This window comes from Thalassophryne amazonica, chromosome 1, assembly GCF_902500255.1.
Source record: "Thalassophryne amazonica chromosome 1, fThaAma1.1, whole genome shotgun sequence".
NCBI lineage: Eukaryota > Metazoa > Chordata > Actinopteri > Batrachoidiformes > Batrachoididae > Thalassophryne > Thalassophryne amazonica.
In genome coordinates this window covers 159,116,082-159,132,396 of record NC_047103.1, presented here as the reverse complement: position 1 = coordinate 159,132,396, position 16,315 = coordinate 159,116,082, and the positions used below count along the sequence as shown (strand labels likewise).

General features: G+C 42.3%; 1 protein-coding gene across 3 annotated transcripts in view; it reads right to left on the bottom strand.

Annotated features, from left to right (window-relative positions):
* Positions 1-16,315, bottom strand: part of nrp2a (neuropilin 2a) — a 174,351-nt gene that overhangs the window by 37,750 nt on the left and 120,286 nt on the right. For all 3 annotated transcript variants that reach the window (XM_034177397.1, XM_034177390.1, XM_034177401.1), the window contains 3 exons: positions 7,841-8,016; positions 7,345-7,524; positions 7,124-7,268 (listed from right to left, as the gene is read on the bottom strand). In XM_034177397.1, the coding sequence (XP_034033288.1) occupies positions 7,124-7,268; positions 7,345-7,524; positions 7,841-8,016 (501 nt within the window). The remainder of the gene's footprint in view (positions 1-7,123; positions 7,269-7,344; positions 7,525-7,840; positions 8,017-16,315) is intronic.

The following is a 16,315-nucleotide window of genomic DNA, read 5'->3' as shown; positions in this document are numbered from 1 at the left end:
GAGAATATGGTATGTCCCCCCCACCTTCTGACATATGGGTGATTCTTTAACTACGGGCACTATTGGCCTTGTAAATGTAATTTCCACCACACCATTGCCTTACAATATAAAGCGCCTTGGGGCAACTGTTTGTTGTGATTTGGTGCTATATACATGTGCTCTGATGTCACTGTTTTTCTCCATAGAAACTACCCAAACAATCTTTCATACAAACTGTTTAAAGGGACATTACAGTGTTGTGGTGGAAATTACGGCAATAGTGTGGGACAACTACATTCTGTTTAAAAAAATCACAACAGTTGTATGACATTGAATACCCCAATTATGTTTTGATTATTTTACTGATATTTTATTCAGAGATATTTTAAAACATTAGAAAAAACGTTTCTTTACCATTCATTTTTATCATTGAAGATCAAAAGTCTGGGTGTGGGACAAGCACAAAACGGCAATATTTGCATATAATGATGCTGAAAAAAGGTGAAAAAGTCATCATAGACTACTAGAACAAATTTCTTAACACACTTTCATTGTAAAGATAACTATAAAAGTGTGAAATTTCCCCTTTTTTCTGTTTTTCATACAATATGATCAAAGGACATAATAAGTGCCCATAGTCTAAGAATCACCCATATATGTGTGTACTTGAAACATGCTATGCCAGTCTTATGTGCAAAACCATGTCAGAATAGTATCTTTGTTTCTGCAAATTTGTATTTTTAGCAGCATTGACTTGTTTACAACACCTGTTTCTTGTTTGTTACATTTGGAATTTTCTGGGACTGCATTTGCCCAGATTTGAAACCAAAAATAGTTGCCTCTAGGGACTAGTGTCTACACATAAGTATCAATGGACCATATGCTAATTTACTAAATTCTGAAAGTTAGAAAAGGAAATCAGAAAAGCTATCTGGGACCTCAGAAAGCCCATCTGCAATTATTGCTTGATCTCCAAAATCAGTCTATGCAAGCCAAATTATGTTCAGTATGAGTGTTGTCATTAGTGCCACTTCGAAAATTAAATTCATGATAAGTAATTTATCCTAAACTTATGATCTGTTGTTTTTTCAAACTTATGCAAAAACAAATCTTGAGAAAAAAATACAGTATGCAATAGTTAATAATTATTAAGAGCCTGTTCTTTCATATTTATGAATACATTTTACCACATTGCAGTTTTTTTTTTGTTTTTTTTTAATGAAAACTCAACCTATCATTCTTTTTGAGTTCTACACGTGGTGATACCTTATTTACACCAGGATGTTAATAAAATAAATGCTGGCTATTCTCAGAATAAAGTACTTATATCCACAGTTTCAAATTGTATAAGTCAAATGGTGTCCACTTTATGGCCTTCTCAAAACATTAAAATTACTGTTCTGCATGCTCAGAATGCATATGAGACCCCCGGCCTATGGGCTTCAGCCCTCGCACTTTGTCCCCCCAATTTCTAGTTCTAAATTGCACCCTTGGGCGAGAGGATGTGTAAACCCTGGACCGGACGGCAGTCTGTCGCAGGGCCATATATAGACGTCACACATCACACCAATTTAAAGTTCCAATGCTCCTCACCTGCATGTCTTTGTATATGGGAGGAAGCCGGAGCACCCGGAGGGAACTCACGCAAACATGGGGAGAACATGCAAACTCCACACGGAAAGGACCAGGTGGGAAGCGAACTCAGGCCCTTCTTGCTGTGATGAAACAGTGCTAACCACTAATCCACCATGCCGCCCATGTCGAGATACCTGCCCAGGTAATATGAACCTTTTATTCACACAACACCAGAAGGAAATTTAACAGAAGACGTACAACTTTCAACCTAAATGTGACAGGGGCAACAAACACGGCCCGACTCAGAACTGATCCACCTACAGGAGCTGCACGTGGAAATGAGTACTATGGCGCCCCAGCTGGAGAAATGGCAGAGATGAAAGGATCAGCCACAGCTGGCGACGGCTTCTGACATTAACCCGGCGATAATGTCACGTCCTTTACGCCAGTCATTAGTGAACTAATGACTCTTATCACTGCCAGCCTACTGGGAAGGTAAAGACGGAGGAGAAACTATTTTCTGCTCCTCCCGCATTTGTACAGTCAGAACATCCCGCGTCCACCTGCTCCCCTTCATTCTGGCCCTCGCATTTCTCACACTTCTCGCTTTGTTTTGACTATTTATTTCAGCCTAACCTTTAAGTCCTCTAGTGAAATATGGAGACCAGGCGTTAAAATAAACCAAACGTCCGCACGCTGGCTGTTAACGCTGCACACACTCTCGCCTTTCTGCAAATAAACACACACAAAGAAACCACACACTTGACTTCATTAAGATTCTACCCAAGTCTTGAGGACTCCATGCTTTCAAAGGTCAGGCCTTGTCACACTGTAAATATGCTGACCTTTCCAGGGTGTGACAGGAGCGTCGGGGCAGTTGGAACAGGACCATCTTAAACATTTACGCACAAATTGTTATGCGTGAGAGAGAATGCATGTGTCCTGCCTACCTGGCTCCTGATGCGTGTCAGGGACGATGTCACAAAACTGTGCAAGGAGGCCCAAACATGCATATGTGGACCTACAAATGCGGCAGAGGGCCTTATAATGCAGTAAAAATCCCTCTGCAGCAGAGTGTTGTCTTACATAATGCGTCTAGTACTGCAGGTGATGATGCAAGTCATCATCATGCATGGGATGATTCTCCAACCCTTAGAACTGGACCCGGGGGAACTGCTGGCATAGATAATGGAGATGCACACTCGCATGTGTAATACAGACGCTGTGCAGCTGCGCATATAAATGCGCATGTGCACAAACACACAGAAATGCTTTTGCTTGCATGTTTTAAACCCCCTCCTCCTCCTCCAAACACATACACATGGTGCCAAGGGCCATCCTACTTTGAACAAAAGACATCGCTCAGTCCCACAGAAACTGACTCAGCAATATGTCAGAGAAGAAGGGGAGAAAAAAAATGCTTCAATTATTTAGAAAGCCTTTCTGTAAATCTATGCTTGGCAATCGTACACACACACACACACACACACACACACACACGCACACACACACGCACACACACACACACACACACACACACACACACACACACACACACACACACACACACACACACACACACACACACACACAAACAGACAAATTGATTCGTGCCCATGCTCATGCACAAGCACAAGCAAACACCAATATGGTGGAAAAGGCAAGTGTCCCTTTTGGAACATTCTCTAAGGTGAGGTCAAATGCTCAGGTCAAGGGTCATCTATCATCTTCTGCAGCAGAGTTGACAAACTGCAGAGTGAAAAATGTGCAGGGAAAAAAAATGCATGAAACAAAAAAAGAAGCACAACAAAAAGGGATTGAATTTCGTACTTGGAACAGTTAAAGCACTCGTTAACAGTGAAGTATAAGATTGAGAGATTTCTGACAGGGACAAAAAGAAAAACAATGTTCCAGAAGAAGACATTTGTTAGAGGAAAAACAGCATAAAGCTGAGTTTTTCTTGTATTGCTTATCTGTTTTATACATTGTTTCCAAGTCTTAAAGCTACTTTGTGTAAGATTTAGGGGCATTTATTTGCAGAAATGAAATACAACATTCATCTGTTCATTGGTGTCTAATTAACTGCAACAAAGAATCAATGTGTTTTTGATGAGCTAGAAATATCTACATGGGAGTGGGCCCCCTCACCGTGTTCATACAGTAGCCAAAAAGGACAAACTTACTCTGTCCTTTGCATTCTGCAGCATGGTCCAAAGGTGTGTTTGTTCCTCTGTACACTGTCTACTACCTGCCGGTGCATGATTACAGGTCTGAGACCCCTCACTTCAGTAAAATGGATGATCACACATATTATTAATCACGAGAAAGCAAGAGAGCATAAACCCCCTTTGTCAAAGAAATGAAAACATGAAGCAAAACTGTGACAGATGACATAAGCTAAATCCTGCACACTGTAGTTTTAATGTTGTTATGTTTGTGCAAAGTTAACATTTGAAAGCAATACTTTTGGCACTGCGACGTGCAGGTAATGATGTGCATTTTCTATTATTACAGATGTGATTTGGCTGCTGTGGAACGTATCGCCATACAGGCGCTGAAAGCTTGTTTGGACACGATGACAGCAAAACCTTTTGCCACAAAGAAGCCTTGATATGTAACTGAGCTGCCAAAGTGCAAGTTGCACTTTTCAATTTCTCAACTGTGAAAAGAAATTTGTCAGAAAATGCGTCTGTTGAGATGACTGCGGTCGCATGGTAGTACAATGCTAAACAGGGAAATTCGCGGCGGGAGTCTGAGTTGTTTTTATATATATATGAGAAATTATGGAGTGAGGATGGAAACGAGGTGTGAGTGATAAGTAACACTGGAGGAGGCATGGTAACTAAAAAAGAACAAAAACATTTATAGACCTACATGCTGGGCCTCGGGGTGGCAAATTAAGGAACTGCATCCATGTGTATGAGTGCAGAGAGTGAGAGAGAGAGAGAGAGAGAGAGAGAGACCTTATTCTGATTCACAGTGAAAGCTGCTGCTGTGTTCATAAGACACCAGTTATGGACTGAAAAAAATAAACCTTGTTTCATCAGCTTAAAAACAAAGCTGGGTTGCCGACAGGATGAGTGACCACCAAAAACCTGGAGGCGGAATAGAAAAGAGTGAACGTGGGGGTTTATAGGATGTTAGCAGCAGTGTAGCGTTCCTGCTGAGGTTTTGAGGCCTGTGGACAACATCCGTCCTCTCTAAAAGTTGCACAATGCACAGTTTCTCCAAACAAGCCACAGAGGCTGATATCCCCGCCAAAGATAGAACCTCAAACATTACCAGAGTCTGCCTTACCGTCCTTGGACTGCGATTGGGGCAGGGAGACTGTTGAGGGCCGAGACCTGCTGTGGACTGTGGAGGATGCTGGAGGACATATGGTCGTTGATGGGGTTTTATCAGGAGCAGACCTGACAGCTGACTATGACGATCCCAAGTGCCTGTATGCATAATTCCACTATCTGTATCTTAGCGTGTTTGACAATCAATTGTTTATTTCTTTTATCTTTTGTAATTGGACGTGATGGACACCCCTCTGAATCTGGCCTATGTGAGGTTTCTGCCTATAATAATAGAAGTAAGTCTTATATCGGCTCGTTGGCGATGGTACGTATCTCCAGATTTCGCAGTGTCAAGCAGGTGAGAGTCTACAGCTCACCCTGTTCAGGACGCCAGCCCGATGCAGGTTACTTCCCCAGCCAAATTCGGTACCCAATGACAGCTGGGTGGGCCGAAACAATGTAGATTAAATGTCTTGTACAAGGACACAGGCAGGAAGTATGAGCTTGATTCAAACCCAGGTCTACATATTGGCAGCCACCTCATATTCTATATTAATAATAATAATAATAATAATAATAATAATAATAATAAAACACCAGAGGGAGTTTTTTCTTACCATTGTTGCAGATTTGCTTGCTCAGGGGGGGTTGGTAAGGATAGACTTTAGCCTTGTAAAGCACCTTAGGGTGACTTATTTTATTTGGCACAATATAAATAAATACAATTGAACTAACCCTTAAACCTCTTTAAACAAAACTGTTTGAAACTGTAATTAATCAGGCTCAGCTAGACAGGTTAAGACAGGTCTGGGAGCATGAGTTGGTGCAGCATGTCACTGCATCCACCACACCACAAAACTGCCTCAGGTCCTTGATGACCATCCAGACAGACAATCGATCCATCCTGACCTCCTAAAAGTAACCATCTATTGGCCGCAGTCAGGTGAAACTTGGATGTCCACTTGGCCTCCACCAGCTGATGTTCTCCTCAACATGAAGATATCTGCACACTGGATTATATCCAGAGAAAAGCACCAAATGGCCAAAATATCAGAGTACCTAAGCGCTTGTTTAACACAAAGTCATACCAGTGGCACCCAAGGATTGTGCAAAGAGACCGAGTACCAAAGAAATCCGGTGTCACAACCATCCATCCGAGTCTCACAACACAAGTAAGATAGGAACCACCAGGACCATTGACTTGAACATTTAACACTTTTACAACATACAGATACACTTCTAATGAATGAGTCCAGGAAGTCACTGAAAGCTGGATCTTAGACTTGATCCAGGACAACTGCAAACCCAGGCAATCCAACTGCTCGCTCGGCTTCTCAGGTGCTAGAATCAGGGTATCCACTGATTAAAGAAAGATCACAACATCGTCTGCAAAGTCAAGGTCATTAAATCTTTCTTCACCATTAAAGGCGTCTCAGCTGCGTAGGCAATTAATGTGGCTTTAATTGTTTTTGAAGTGTTTTTAAGATGCAGCATAAAAATTTAAACTGGATTAAATCTGGTATCGCCTCCTTTTGTAATAAACCAAACTGTATTTCACACTCGTATATGGGCATGTTTGCTGTGAGCACAAATTCAGATAAACATTACATACACATGTAATCATGTGTTGTTATGGCGTGTGTGTGTGTGTGTGCAATGTTCTGCTATGATGAGCGATAAAGCCGATGACATCGGTGAGCTAATCTTAATATTTCATCTCTCTTCACATAAAGAGCTGGAACAAGGCCACTGCACTTCATCAGCACAAACACACTCGCATTAACCACCTGGATGAAGACATAGTGCGCTTATAGAGCGCGTGAGCGCTGGGAGCCTGGGGAGCGTACGTCTACATGTATATTTCTGTGGTTGTGCGTGCACGTCAGTAGCATACAGGCTGTTCAGGCACGGAAGGAGCGGTAAGACCACATGTGTGTCTCACATCTGGAAAACAGACCGCCCTGGAGTGTGAATAAACCAACACTCGCGCTCTCTCTGGAGACACATTCCTTTAAACCAAACCCGTCCACTCCCACTGCATGACGACACGTTTTCTCAACGCTCACAGAGAACGCGGCTCATATTTTATAGGATGTACGATCTGAGAAAGAAATCAAAGTCACCACTTTTCCGAGCTCATGCTGCATCGCTTCACCTCTGGCAGACTTTAATGACTCATGCATATCAAATATGAGCCACACTGTTGATAAACCAGTGCGGGGAAAATACCGCCGCGCACATTAACATATAGAAAACTGATTCCCTGTCAGAGAAGCACAACATCCTACCTGGAAGGTCGCAGCCAACTATCTCGACTCTCATCCCAATCCCGGCTGGGGACCACCTCTCCGGATACAGCCTGATGTACTGGGCCACTATCTCCTCAAAACGACGCAGCTCAGGCGTGTCGTAGTGGGTGTTCCCTTCGAATATCTGCAAAAGAGTTTTAGTTTTTGTAAGCGGACACACACATGCACAAACACATCATCTTGCTCCGTCATTTGCCTACCTTAGCCATGCTGGTCTTCCTGTCCATGACGAAATTCCAGTCTTTCCCATTCACGCTGTGCGCCACTTTGTACTTCCGAACAAACGCACGGTTGTCGGCGCTCGTGCCGCTTGCCGCATCTCCTCCCCTTGCCCCTTGGGTTATCACTCCACGCACAGTCTTGGGCACACCGAGGTCCACCTGTAGAATTTATAATGACGGGCGGCATACAAAAACAGCACACTGCTCTTTAATTGCAGCAGCGTTTTCAATTGCGCTCACGAGGAAAACAGCTGGTGGAGTATGGGAAATCTGAGGTTTGTCTCTGGCCACTTGAATGGCAAGATGTGGAAAGAATAAATTTAATGAGGTTACAAGTAGAAGCATTAAATGAATAAACATGGGATCAGTAGCTGCTCGTATACATGGTATTGTTGTTAAACTCAGTCACTGGCCACCAGCTCTAGCCTCCGACGTGAGCCTGTAACATACAGTAGAACAAGATCTATGGACGCACCTGAAGCCACTCCTCTCCAGCTAGTGGCTGGGTCGGAGCTGGGAACCAGCCAGAGCGACTGGCTACGAGCCGTGCCGACCCAGGACTCCACACCACATCCCTGCTGGAGGAGGCTGAGATTTGGGCATCAGGGAGGAGGCCAGAGAGCAGGCCCTGCAGGTCTGAGCAAGGAGCATCTGGAGTGGAAGGAAGAGTGGGCAAAGACGACTTAAATCTTTATCTCAGGAGGGCTGATGGAGAACTTTCAGCAGCGATGTAACATACACTCATACTGTTACACATATTCCCACCTGGGAGCTGTTAAGCTCCACCGCAGGCCTGCACTACTGGCCACTAAGCATTAAGAGTGGAGACTGGAACAAATAGCAGCGTGAGGCAAGAGGCTGAGGGAAGGAGTCTGCTGTAGCACAACTACTTCATGTTCCATCTGAGTGATAAAAGTGCGTACGTTCTGAATTTATACGACTCAGATTCCCTCAGAGAGAGCTGAGTGTGAGCATATGTAGTTCAGGTAGCCAAACTGTAATTGTATGTCACGTTCACATAACATACTCCACTCAGCTTTACACATAACAAAAAATACCCTTGTCATGTGCTGAAAAATGCTCTTGCTGGTTTGTTCTACTTCACACGCTGCACCTGCTGCCTCGCTGCAAATATCCGCCTGCACTCCTATGCTGGCTGGCATTTTAAGCCAGAGTTGTGCTCAGTGGTGGGCATAGATAACCAAAAAATGAACTTCGATAACAGATAATAAGATAACTGAAAAGTTATCTTTGATAAAGATAAACCGATAAACCACCCAAAAATGTATCGGAAGTTACAGATAATCGATAACCGATAAATTCCGGTGTTGTCTATGGGACATCTGCAGTTACTAAAGAGCTGAAATTGATTTTTAAGAGACCTGAAAAGACCTGAAGAATAAGCAATGAGTGTTAGACCATTCTGCTCCCTGCAGGAAGCAGCACAGACAAATCCTGAGAGCACCCACATAATCAACTCTTTACTAACCATAATCATTTTTCTTTCAACATTCTGCCCCTGTTGGAAGCTCTTGTTTACAACAGCACTCCCACCACAGAGGCACACCAAGAGCAGCCATAAGGCCAACTCCCTATCAATTTCAACACTCCGGTCAGGCGGAGGTCTTGAAAAATAAAGTCATACTAACTTATGGTTTTTTTGAAAATACTGATAGAATAACTTCATTAATGTCAATTCTGTCATTTGTACAAAGTTAAAATATAACATATATATTTTAATGTTGAATAAGGCACTAAGTCTGAGGTTTTGTAACAAACAGATCGCAAAGCATTCTGGGTAAAAGTGCTAAACAGTGATTGGTTCAGTAATCCATTATGTAAACCAACACGTTAATGTGACGTGTGTCGTGTGTTGGTTTAAAGATAAATGTGCTTTTGTAAAATATTCCATTTTTATTTGTAAAAACAGGCATTTTTACAGAGCCCTGGAAGTGTCATCGCAATTGCATGTTTTTAAACTTTTATGATGTTGTAAAACGTGCACTCAATATTAGTAAGTAAGTAAGTAAATTTATTTATATAGTGCCTTTCACCGACATAAGGCCATGTACACACGTTGTCGGGTATTTGTAAAACCGAATATCTTACCCTTTCAGTTTGGGGAAAAAAACTTCATCCACACTACGTTGTTTAAAAAAAAATCCATCCACATCGAACCATATAAATGTGTTGTAATTAGTCTGCCAAACCTTTGGGTGGCGGTACTGATTAAAATTCTATCCAATCAGGAGCCTTATTCTCTTATCGTCACGTCCACAAAAACTAAAAACATGGCGCCAACCTCGTTCATGTGGACTGATAAGGAGTCGGAATTACTTCTAACCGTAGTTTTAGAATACAAAGTTAACAAATATATGCACACAAAAAGCGCCTGGACAATGGACAATACCAACACTTTGAGAGCAGCCATGTACCCAAACGTTTAATACTGCCATGAACACTCCTGGCCAGTAGATGGCAGTAGTGGCCTTGAAAAAAAACAAAATTACAGATAATCGTGTCTGCTACATTTAAGATGCGTGGAATTTAACAAACGCAAATACACTAAGGTCTAAAAACCCAGAGAATATATTCACGAGAGTTTTAGGCACTAGAGTTTAATGCTGTTATCTGTGGACCCTAAACAGAGTGTTTGAAATGCATTTGTCCTGTCGTGAACGTCTGAGATTACCTTATGCTACCCATAATGCACTGCTGCCTGGCACAGCATGTGCTCACAAAACCTTACAAATTAGCACATTACTTTAAAACGAAAACATATATCTGATATTTTCACTTTATAAACTTCAGACATGACAATCATTTTAAATCACTTGTCTAAAATGAGTGGTTAAAATTTGAAACATATATGCCTCTGGATGACTTGGTGACATTGCGATTATATTAGTATGGTGTTAAAAGAAATGATTTTTTTTTGGTCACCAGTTCTCCTTTGCTTACAGATGATAGAGTGGTTTCTGATTGCAGAGGATAGAATAACATGCCTATTAGGAAACTTTTAACAGGTAGGTCTCAATAGCTTTAACAGTTTTAAAAATGTTTTTCACTGTTCAGCTTAGTTTAGTACGTTATCAGTCTAAAAGTTATCAGACGGTAATTCATCGGAAGATAATTATGGTGGTTTTTAAATTTATCTAAAAAGATAATACGATAATGAAAACATTATCTTCAATAATTATCTGTTATCGGATTATCGGAAGTGTGCCCACCACTGGTTGTGCTTCACGCAACATGGATTAGGTTGGTTACAAAATCTGTTCAGGACCTGAGAGTCAATAGTCCTTGCATTTTAGCTTGCATGAAACCTGCTTTTCATTGACAAAAAAAACAGTATCTGATGTGTTCCACAACCTTTCCCAGTAGCTTAGCAGATGTCTCACCATTTCCACTAATTTTTTTTATTTTACATGTGTCGTCAAAGGAAGAGCAGGTCAATGAACTGCTTTAATATGTGTGCATGTCTGTGTGGTCAACTTGTGCATGACGTAACAGAGACTTCATCTATCAAGGTAAAACTTCAACATCATCTCACTGAGACTTTGTACAGGCTTCCACTTTAAATCAGATTGATTGCAAATCTGATTCAAATCTGATCTCACTGATTGACTGTCCACATTATATACAGCAATTGACTAGATCCTATCTGTGTGTCTGTGTGGCAATCCTCATTTTCCATCTTATCCACATTAGTTCTATCATAATGAGATAACACCCAGCAGGGCATGTGAGTGGAGTGGGAGCGGCTTATTTGAAAAAAACTGGAGCGTTACCATAACCTTCTGGGGTCTGAGGGCATTTTTTGGACAGTTCACTCACCTGGCATAAATGTTTTATTATTGCTGTTAACAGCTCTCCCTGCATCCCACAATCAAGTTTTATGTCTCGTTTCTTTCAGGACAACCTGTGCTTTCAGAATATATATGTTTCTGTTGTGTTTTATAAGTGTAATAAAGGTTTACAATCAAAAATAGGCAAGGAAAAAATAAAGCGAAAAATAATTTTCCACACACATTTATTCAAAACACCCAGCAAACTATAATAAACAACTGTTTTGACACTTTATAAAGGAAATTTGAGGTCTTGTGTGAAAGACTGTACAACAAAAAGGTTCAAACAAACACAAATGCACATTTTGAACAATATATACAAAATGGTCTATGCGTTTTGTTGTCCATTGATATAGTAAACAGTGCTTTACGCAGAGAACGCAACAGAGTTATCCAGTAACATTCACATGCAAACTAGTGGAGCAATCCTGATAGGCATGCACTCTTTGTTTGAGCATGTGAGATTGTCATCAGAGGCTCTCCATGTGCTCCTGCTTTCACTGATCGCTGTGCGTAATGGCGCAGGATGCCCTGAGTATGTACTAATAGTATGTACTCATTGGAGCACCCAGGGGGCTATTCAAATGAGCCAACTAGTAACATATCACTCCTGAAAACAATCTTTGGCTTTTCACGTGAGGTAAATCTGCCCTACAATTGGATTTTGGAAAACCATGTGACGGTGAACCAATTCCGATTGAACACTCACATTGCGCACATCATCACACAGCTTCTATGAGGAGTACAAAGATGGCCGATGGCTGGCTCGAAGGTCCACGGAGTTAACTTTTCAGCAAAAAAAAGTAAGCTTCTATCTCATATCATTAAAAAGTTATTTATAATTTAGTAAAGCTTGTCGTATACAACGGCGTCGACCCCAGAGGGTTAATCTCTTGTTCTGTCTCGTTCTACTTTTGCAATCTGAGTGGTATTGGACCACTCACACCATGTGTCTGAAGCAGGACCAGTTCATGATACATCAGGAAATTTTGTGGCGTGGTCAAGTTTAGCTCACTATTTTTAACCCTACGCCTAATCAAAGCCCTAACCATAACCGTCCCCTGCATCAGCCCAAATTTCATGAAACCATCATGAAAATACACAATGCAGAGGTTAAATTGCTACAAATGGTGCCGTGACCTGGACAGGAGTGAGATTTAAAGGGATGAGTGTGATAGAGGCCAGCAGGAGTCACTGTGCATGTGGTAGTCAGTAAACCTCACTCCCCAACAACTAAAGGACTCTCTGGACACAACGGTCAGAGCCCGGGTTTTAGCCTTCTGGTCAGAGTGCCCACCTCCCATGCTGGAGATCGTGAGTTGTCTGGTCCTTGTGACCAGAGAGTCCTTTAGCTGTTGGAGAGTGAAGTTTACTGACTACCACATGCACAGCGACTCCTGCTGGCTTCCGTCACACAAGCAGTGAGCAATTTCATTGCAGGAGGGTGAAACTGGCCAGAGCGGGAAGTGATGATGAGCGGCTGGAGGAGAGTACCGCTCTCACCACGTAAGGTTCCTCCCTGTGAGTTTTACATGGTGCGAAAAGTCACTGATGTAACAAAATACACCTGAAAAGTAATCTGAACATTCAGACCAAAACAGGTTTGCAAAAATGTGATTTGAATGGCATTTCAAAGCACATTTAATGTGACTTGACTGTTCACACTTGCAACATAAAATCAGATTCAAATCGGATATACACATAAATAGGATTTTTACTGGTAATCTGAACAATGCATTAAAATCTCGGGAAACTTTCACATGGGAGAAGTTTCAGTTCTAACTGTGGCCACCAGGGAGCAGCGTCCAAAATCTGTATGTCCAAAGTATGTGATATCTTGACAAAGACTTCATCTGTTGTGTTGGGAAAGTGTAGGAACACGGACCCACAACAGGGGGCGCAAATGAACGGACAATGGAGAAAGTCAAATCACAAAGTTTTACTGTTGTGAAATCACACAACAAACACAACAGATTACAAATACAGCAGTAACCGAATTCCAAAGGTGTCGTGTGGGCAGGCTTGACGATAGGAGACGTCTGTCCGAGTCGAACCGGAACCACCCGATTTCCTCTGCCACCGAACCCCGGGGATACTGGAGCCGCCAAGTCCCGAACCCCAGGTGGCCACTGCCTCCGCTCGTCGGATCCGGTACTGCTGGCAAGGAACAGAAACAGTCAGGTGTGGGTGCGGCTGCACCCAGCAACACACAGGGTGGGAACACCACCTCCACCTCTTGTCAGGAAAATACTGGTGAGTGCAGGAGTGTGAGTACTTATCCAAGAAGTCCAATACAATCTCCCGCTGTACTACTCACTATCTGCTATCCAACACACAAGCAACAAAGTATTATCGTCAAGAACACAATCGGCTGAGTACGTTACCTCCTTAGTAGAGCGATATCTCGGCAATGAGGTGGAGATGCCGTCCTGCTGATATACCTCCCTGTTGATTGATATCAGCTGTCTCAGGTGATGGGTGACAGCTGTCACCCTGGCTGCTCCTGTGAGGCGGCAGCGCCCTCCGGTGCCTGGAGCCCGCACTCCAGGCAGGGCGCCCTCTGGTGGTGGTGGGCCAGCAGTACCTCCTCTTCAGCGGCCCACACAACATGTTGATCACCTTAGTATTTCTTTTGTTCTTCTTGTTGTTTAATGCTGACAAATTATACTGTATTTGTTGTCTTTCTGATGCCTGATTGTGTTTTTTTTCTCCCTGTTTGAGGTGCGGCTCCATCCAGAGATGGGTGTGGTTTCTGAAACCCTGCCGTCCTGTGCACCGTCAACATTTGCTGTATACTCGTTTTGTGAATTGTTTTGTAATTTGTGTCTGTAGCATGGTCCAAGCAGAGGGTCACCCCTTTGGTTCTGGTCTGCTTGAGGTTTCTTCCTCAGAGGGAGTTTTATCTTACCACGGTCACCTGTGTGCTTGCTCTGGGGGTTGGTAAAATTCAACCTTACTTGTGTGAAGCGCCTTGAGGCAACTTTGTTGTGATTTGGCACTATATAAATTAAGCTAGAAGCACTCAGAGAGTGCAAACCTCCGCCAAGGCCATGGGGTCACTGACACCATAACATCTACACGCCGTGGAATCACTGAACCTAAAAAAGTCTAACAATGATGTTTGCTCAGTAGTAAAAAAGTTTCATCTGCTGTGACTGGATAGCATGTATCCTTAGCGCTTGGCATCACAGTTTATTGCAACTTGCACCTTTTCCAGAAGCTACTGTCATCTGAGCACTGATATTGATATTACATGTGCTTATAGACAAAAACAAATACAAAAATTCAACTTATTATTCAACTAAACTGCAAATATATGAATTTTTTAATATTTATGAAGCACTTCTCTAAACAAGGCCATAGGGTCACTGACCCTAAAGAGATTCCCTCCTTGGCACAGTGATCTATTTCTTTTTGTCTCTTTCTCTAAAATTGTATATAATAATCATTAGATTATTAATATATAAACAAAAATACATTTAAGAAATATTACAATTTGAAAACAAATGCACCCGAACGTGATGACAGCTGCAACTGCTTAATGATAACTTTTAACACTGAAAATGTCATAGACATGCTAACGCGTTAGCATCGGGATGCGGATCGTGATCCGGATCACCACTAAAATTGAATCACTTGTTCCTCTTGTCATTTCCAACCACTCCACAAAATTTCATCAAAATCTGTTCAAAACTTTTTGAGTTATCCTGCTGACAAACAGACAAACAAACAAACAAACGCGACCGAAAACATAACCTCCTTGGCAGAGGTAATAAATTAATTAAATCAAGACAAAAAAAAAGTGGTACAGAACTCTGATGAGCGCATTTCAATTCTAATTGTGGCTTCACAGCTTCAAATTCCGGTAAAACCCACTGAAAGTGAAAATCAGACATCAACATGCAAATATAGATTTACATACTTTGCCCGGAGAGAGAGTTGAAAATAAAAAGGTACAGAATTCTGCAGAAAGACCCAAAGAGGAAAGAACGGAAGGAGGATCAAGAGAAGAAAAGGTGCAGGCGGAAAAGGGAGTTTGAGGAAGGGGAAGAGGCGGAAGGAAGATGTTAGTGTTGCTGACAGGTTAAGAGAACACAGATCAAAGTTTCATGCTGTTATGTCACAGCGAGAGCACGAGAGGTAAATCATGAATAAAAGGCGCAGGAAGCACGTGGGTGGTGCCTGTGTACATTTCAAAGGGTGTGCCCGTTTTTCAGGTCACCTGCTATATTTATAAAGCGCCTGCGTACAGTGGCACCTGTCCTGGACCAGTTAATAGTTATTTCAGTGGCGGTTGTTGAAGCTGAAGCGAATCACAGTTTCTGATGTTACAGTGAACAGAGAGCCATGAATGATTGATTGCTACTCATTTCTCGGTGCAGAAGGGCTGAGCAGAACAAAAAAAAAAAAAAAAACCCGGAACATCAGAAAGTATCTACAATCAAGAGTGAGAAAAGAGGTCGTGACGGGGAAAGTGAGCACAGAGGACGAGGAGGAGAGCTTCAGAGGCAGACAGGGAAGCAAAGAGGGGACTGACACTGGTGGTGTCTCCGTAAGGAACAACAGAGGAGAACTTTCCTTTAATTAGCCTGAGGCGAGCCATGTTTAAAAGAAGGCAGCAGCGCTGTGGGAGAAAAACTTAATTCATAAGCAGAGCGCATGTGCGTGGATTTTTCAATATCTTCAACATATTTAGGGAAAAGCAGGGCTTTTGTCAATAATTTTGCTGGTACCAAAGTGGATAAATGTAATGACCGAGTGACTTTTTCCTTTCCTTCATTTTGAAGTTCTAAAGCATCTAAACTGGACAATGAATCCACGTAGAAAGTAGCTTGCACTCATCAAACCTGTGCAGAGTTTAAAACATCTGAGCATTTTACTCTTCAGATTGCTGGCCGGTGTTACCGGTAATGTCAAAGGTTACGTGCTTTGGAAAAGTGGAACCAAAGTGACCATGAACACTGGTGGCAGAAGCAAATGTCACCTGGGGGGGGGGGCTGAGTAAAGTGGTCCAATGCACAACTACAGGAGGTCAAAGAGGAGAGGGTTCGCCCCGGCAATTTTTTTTAATTGTCGCTATTAAATTCTGAAATGAGTTTTTC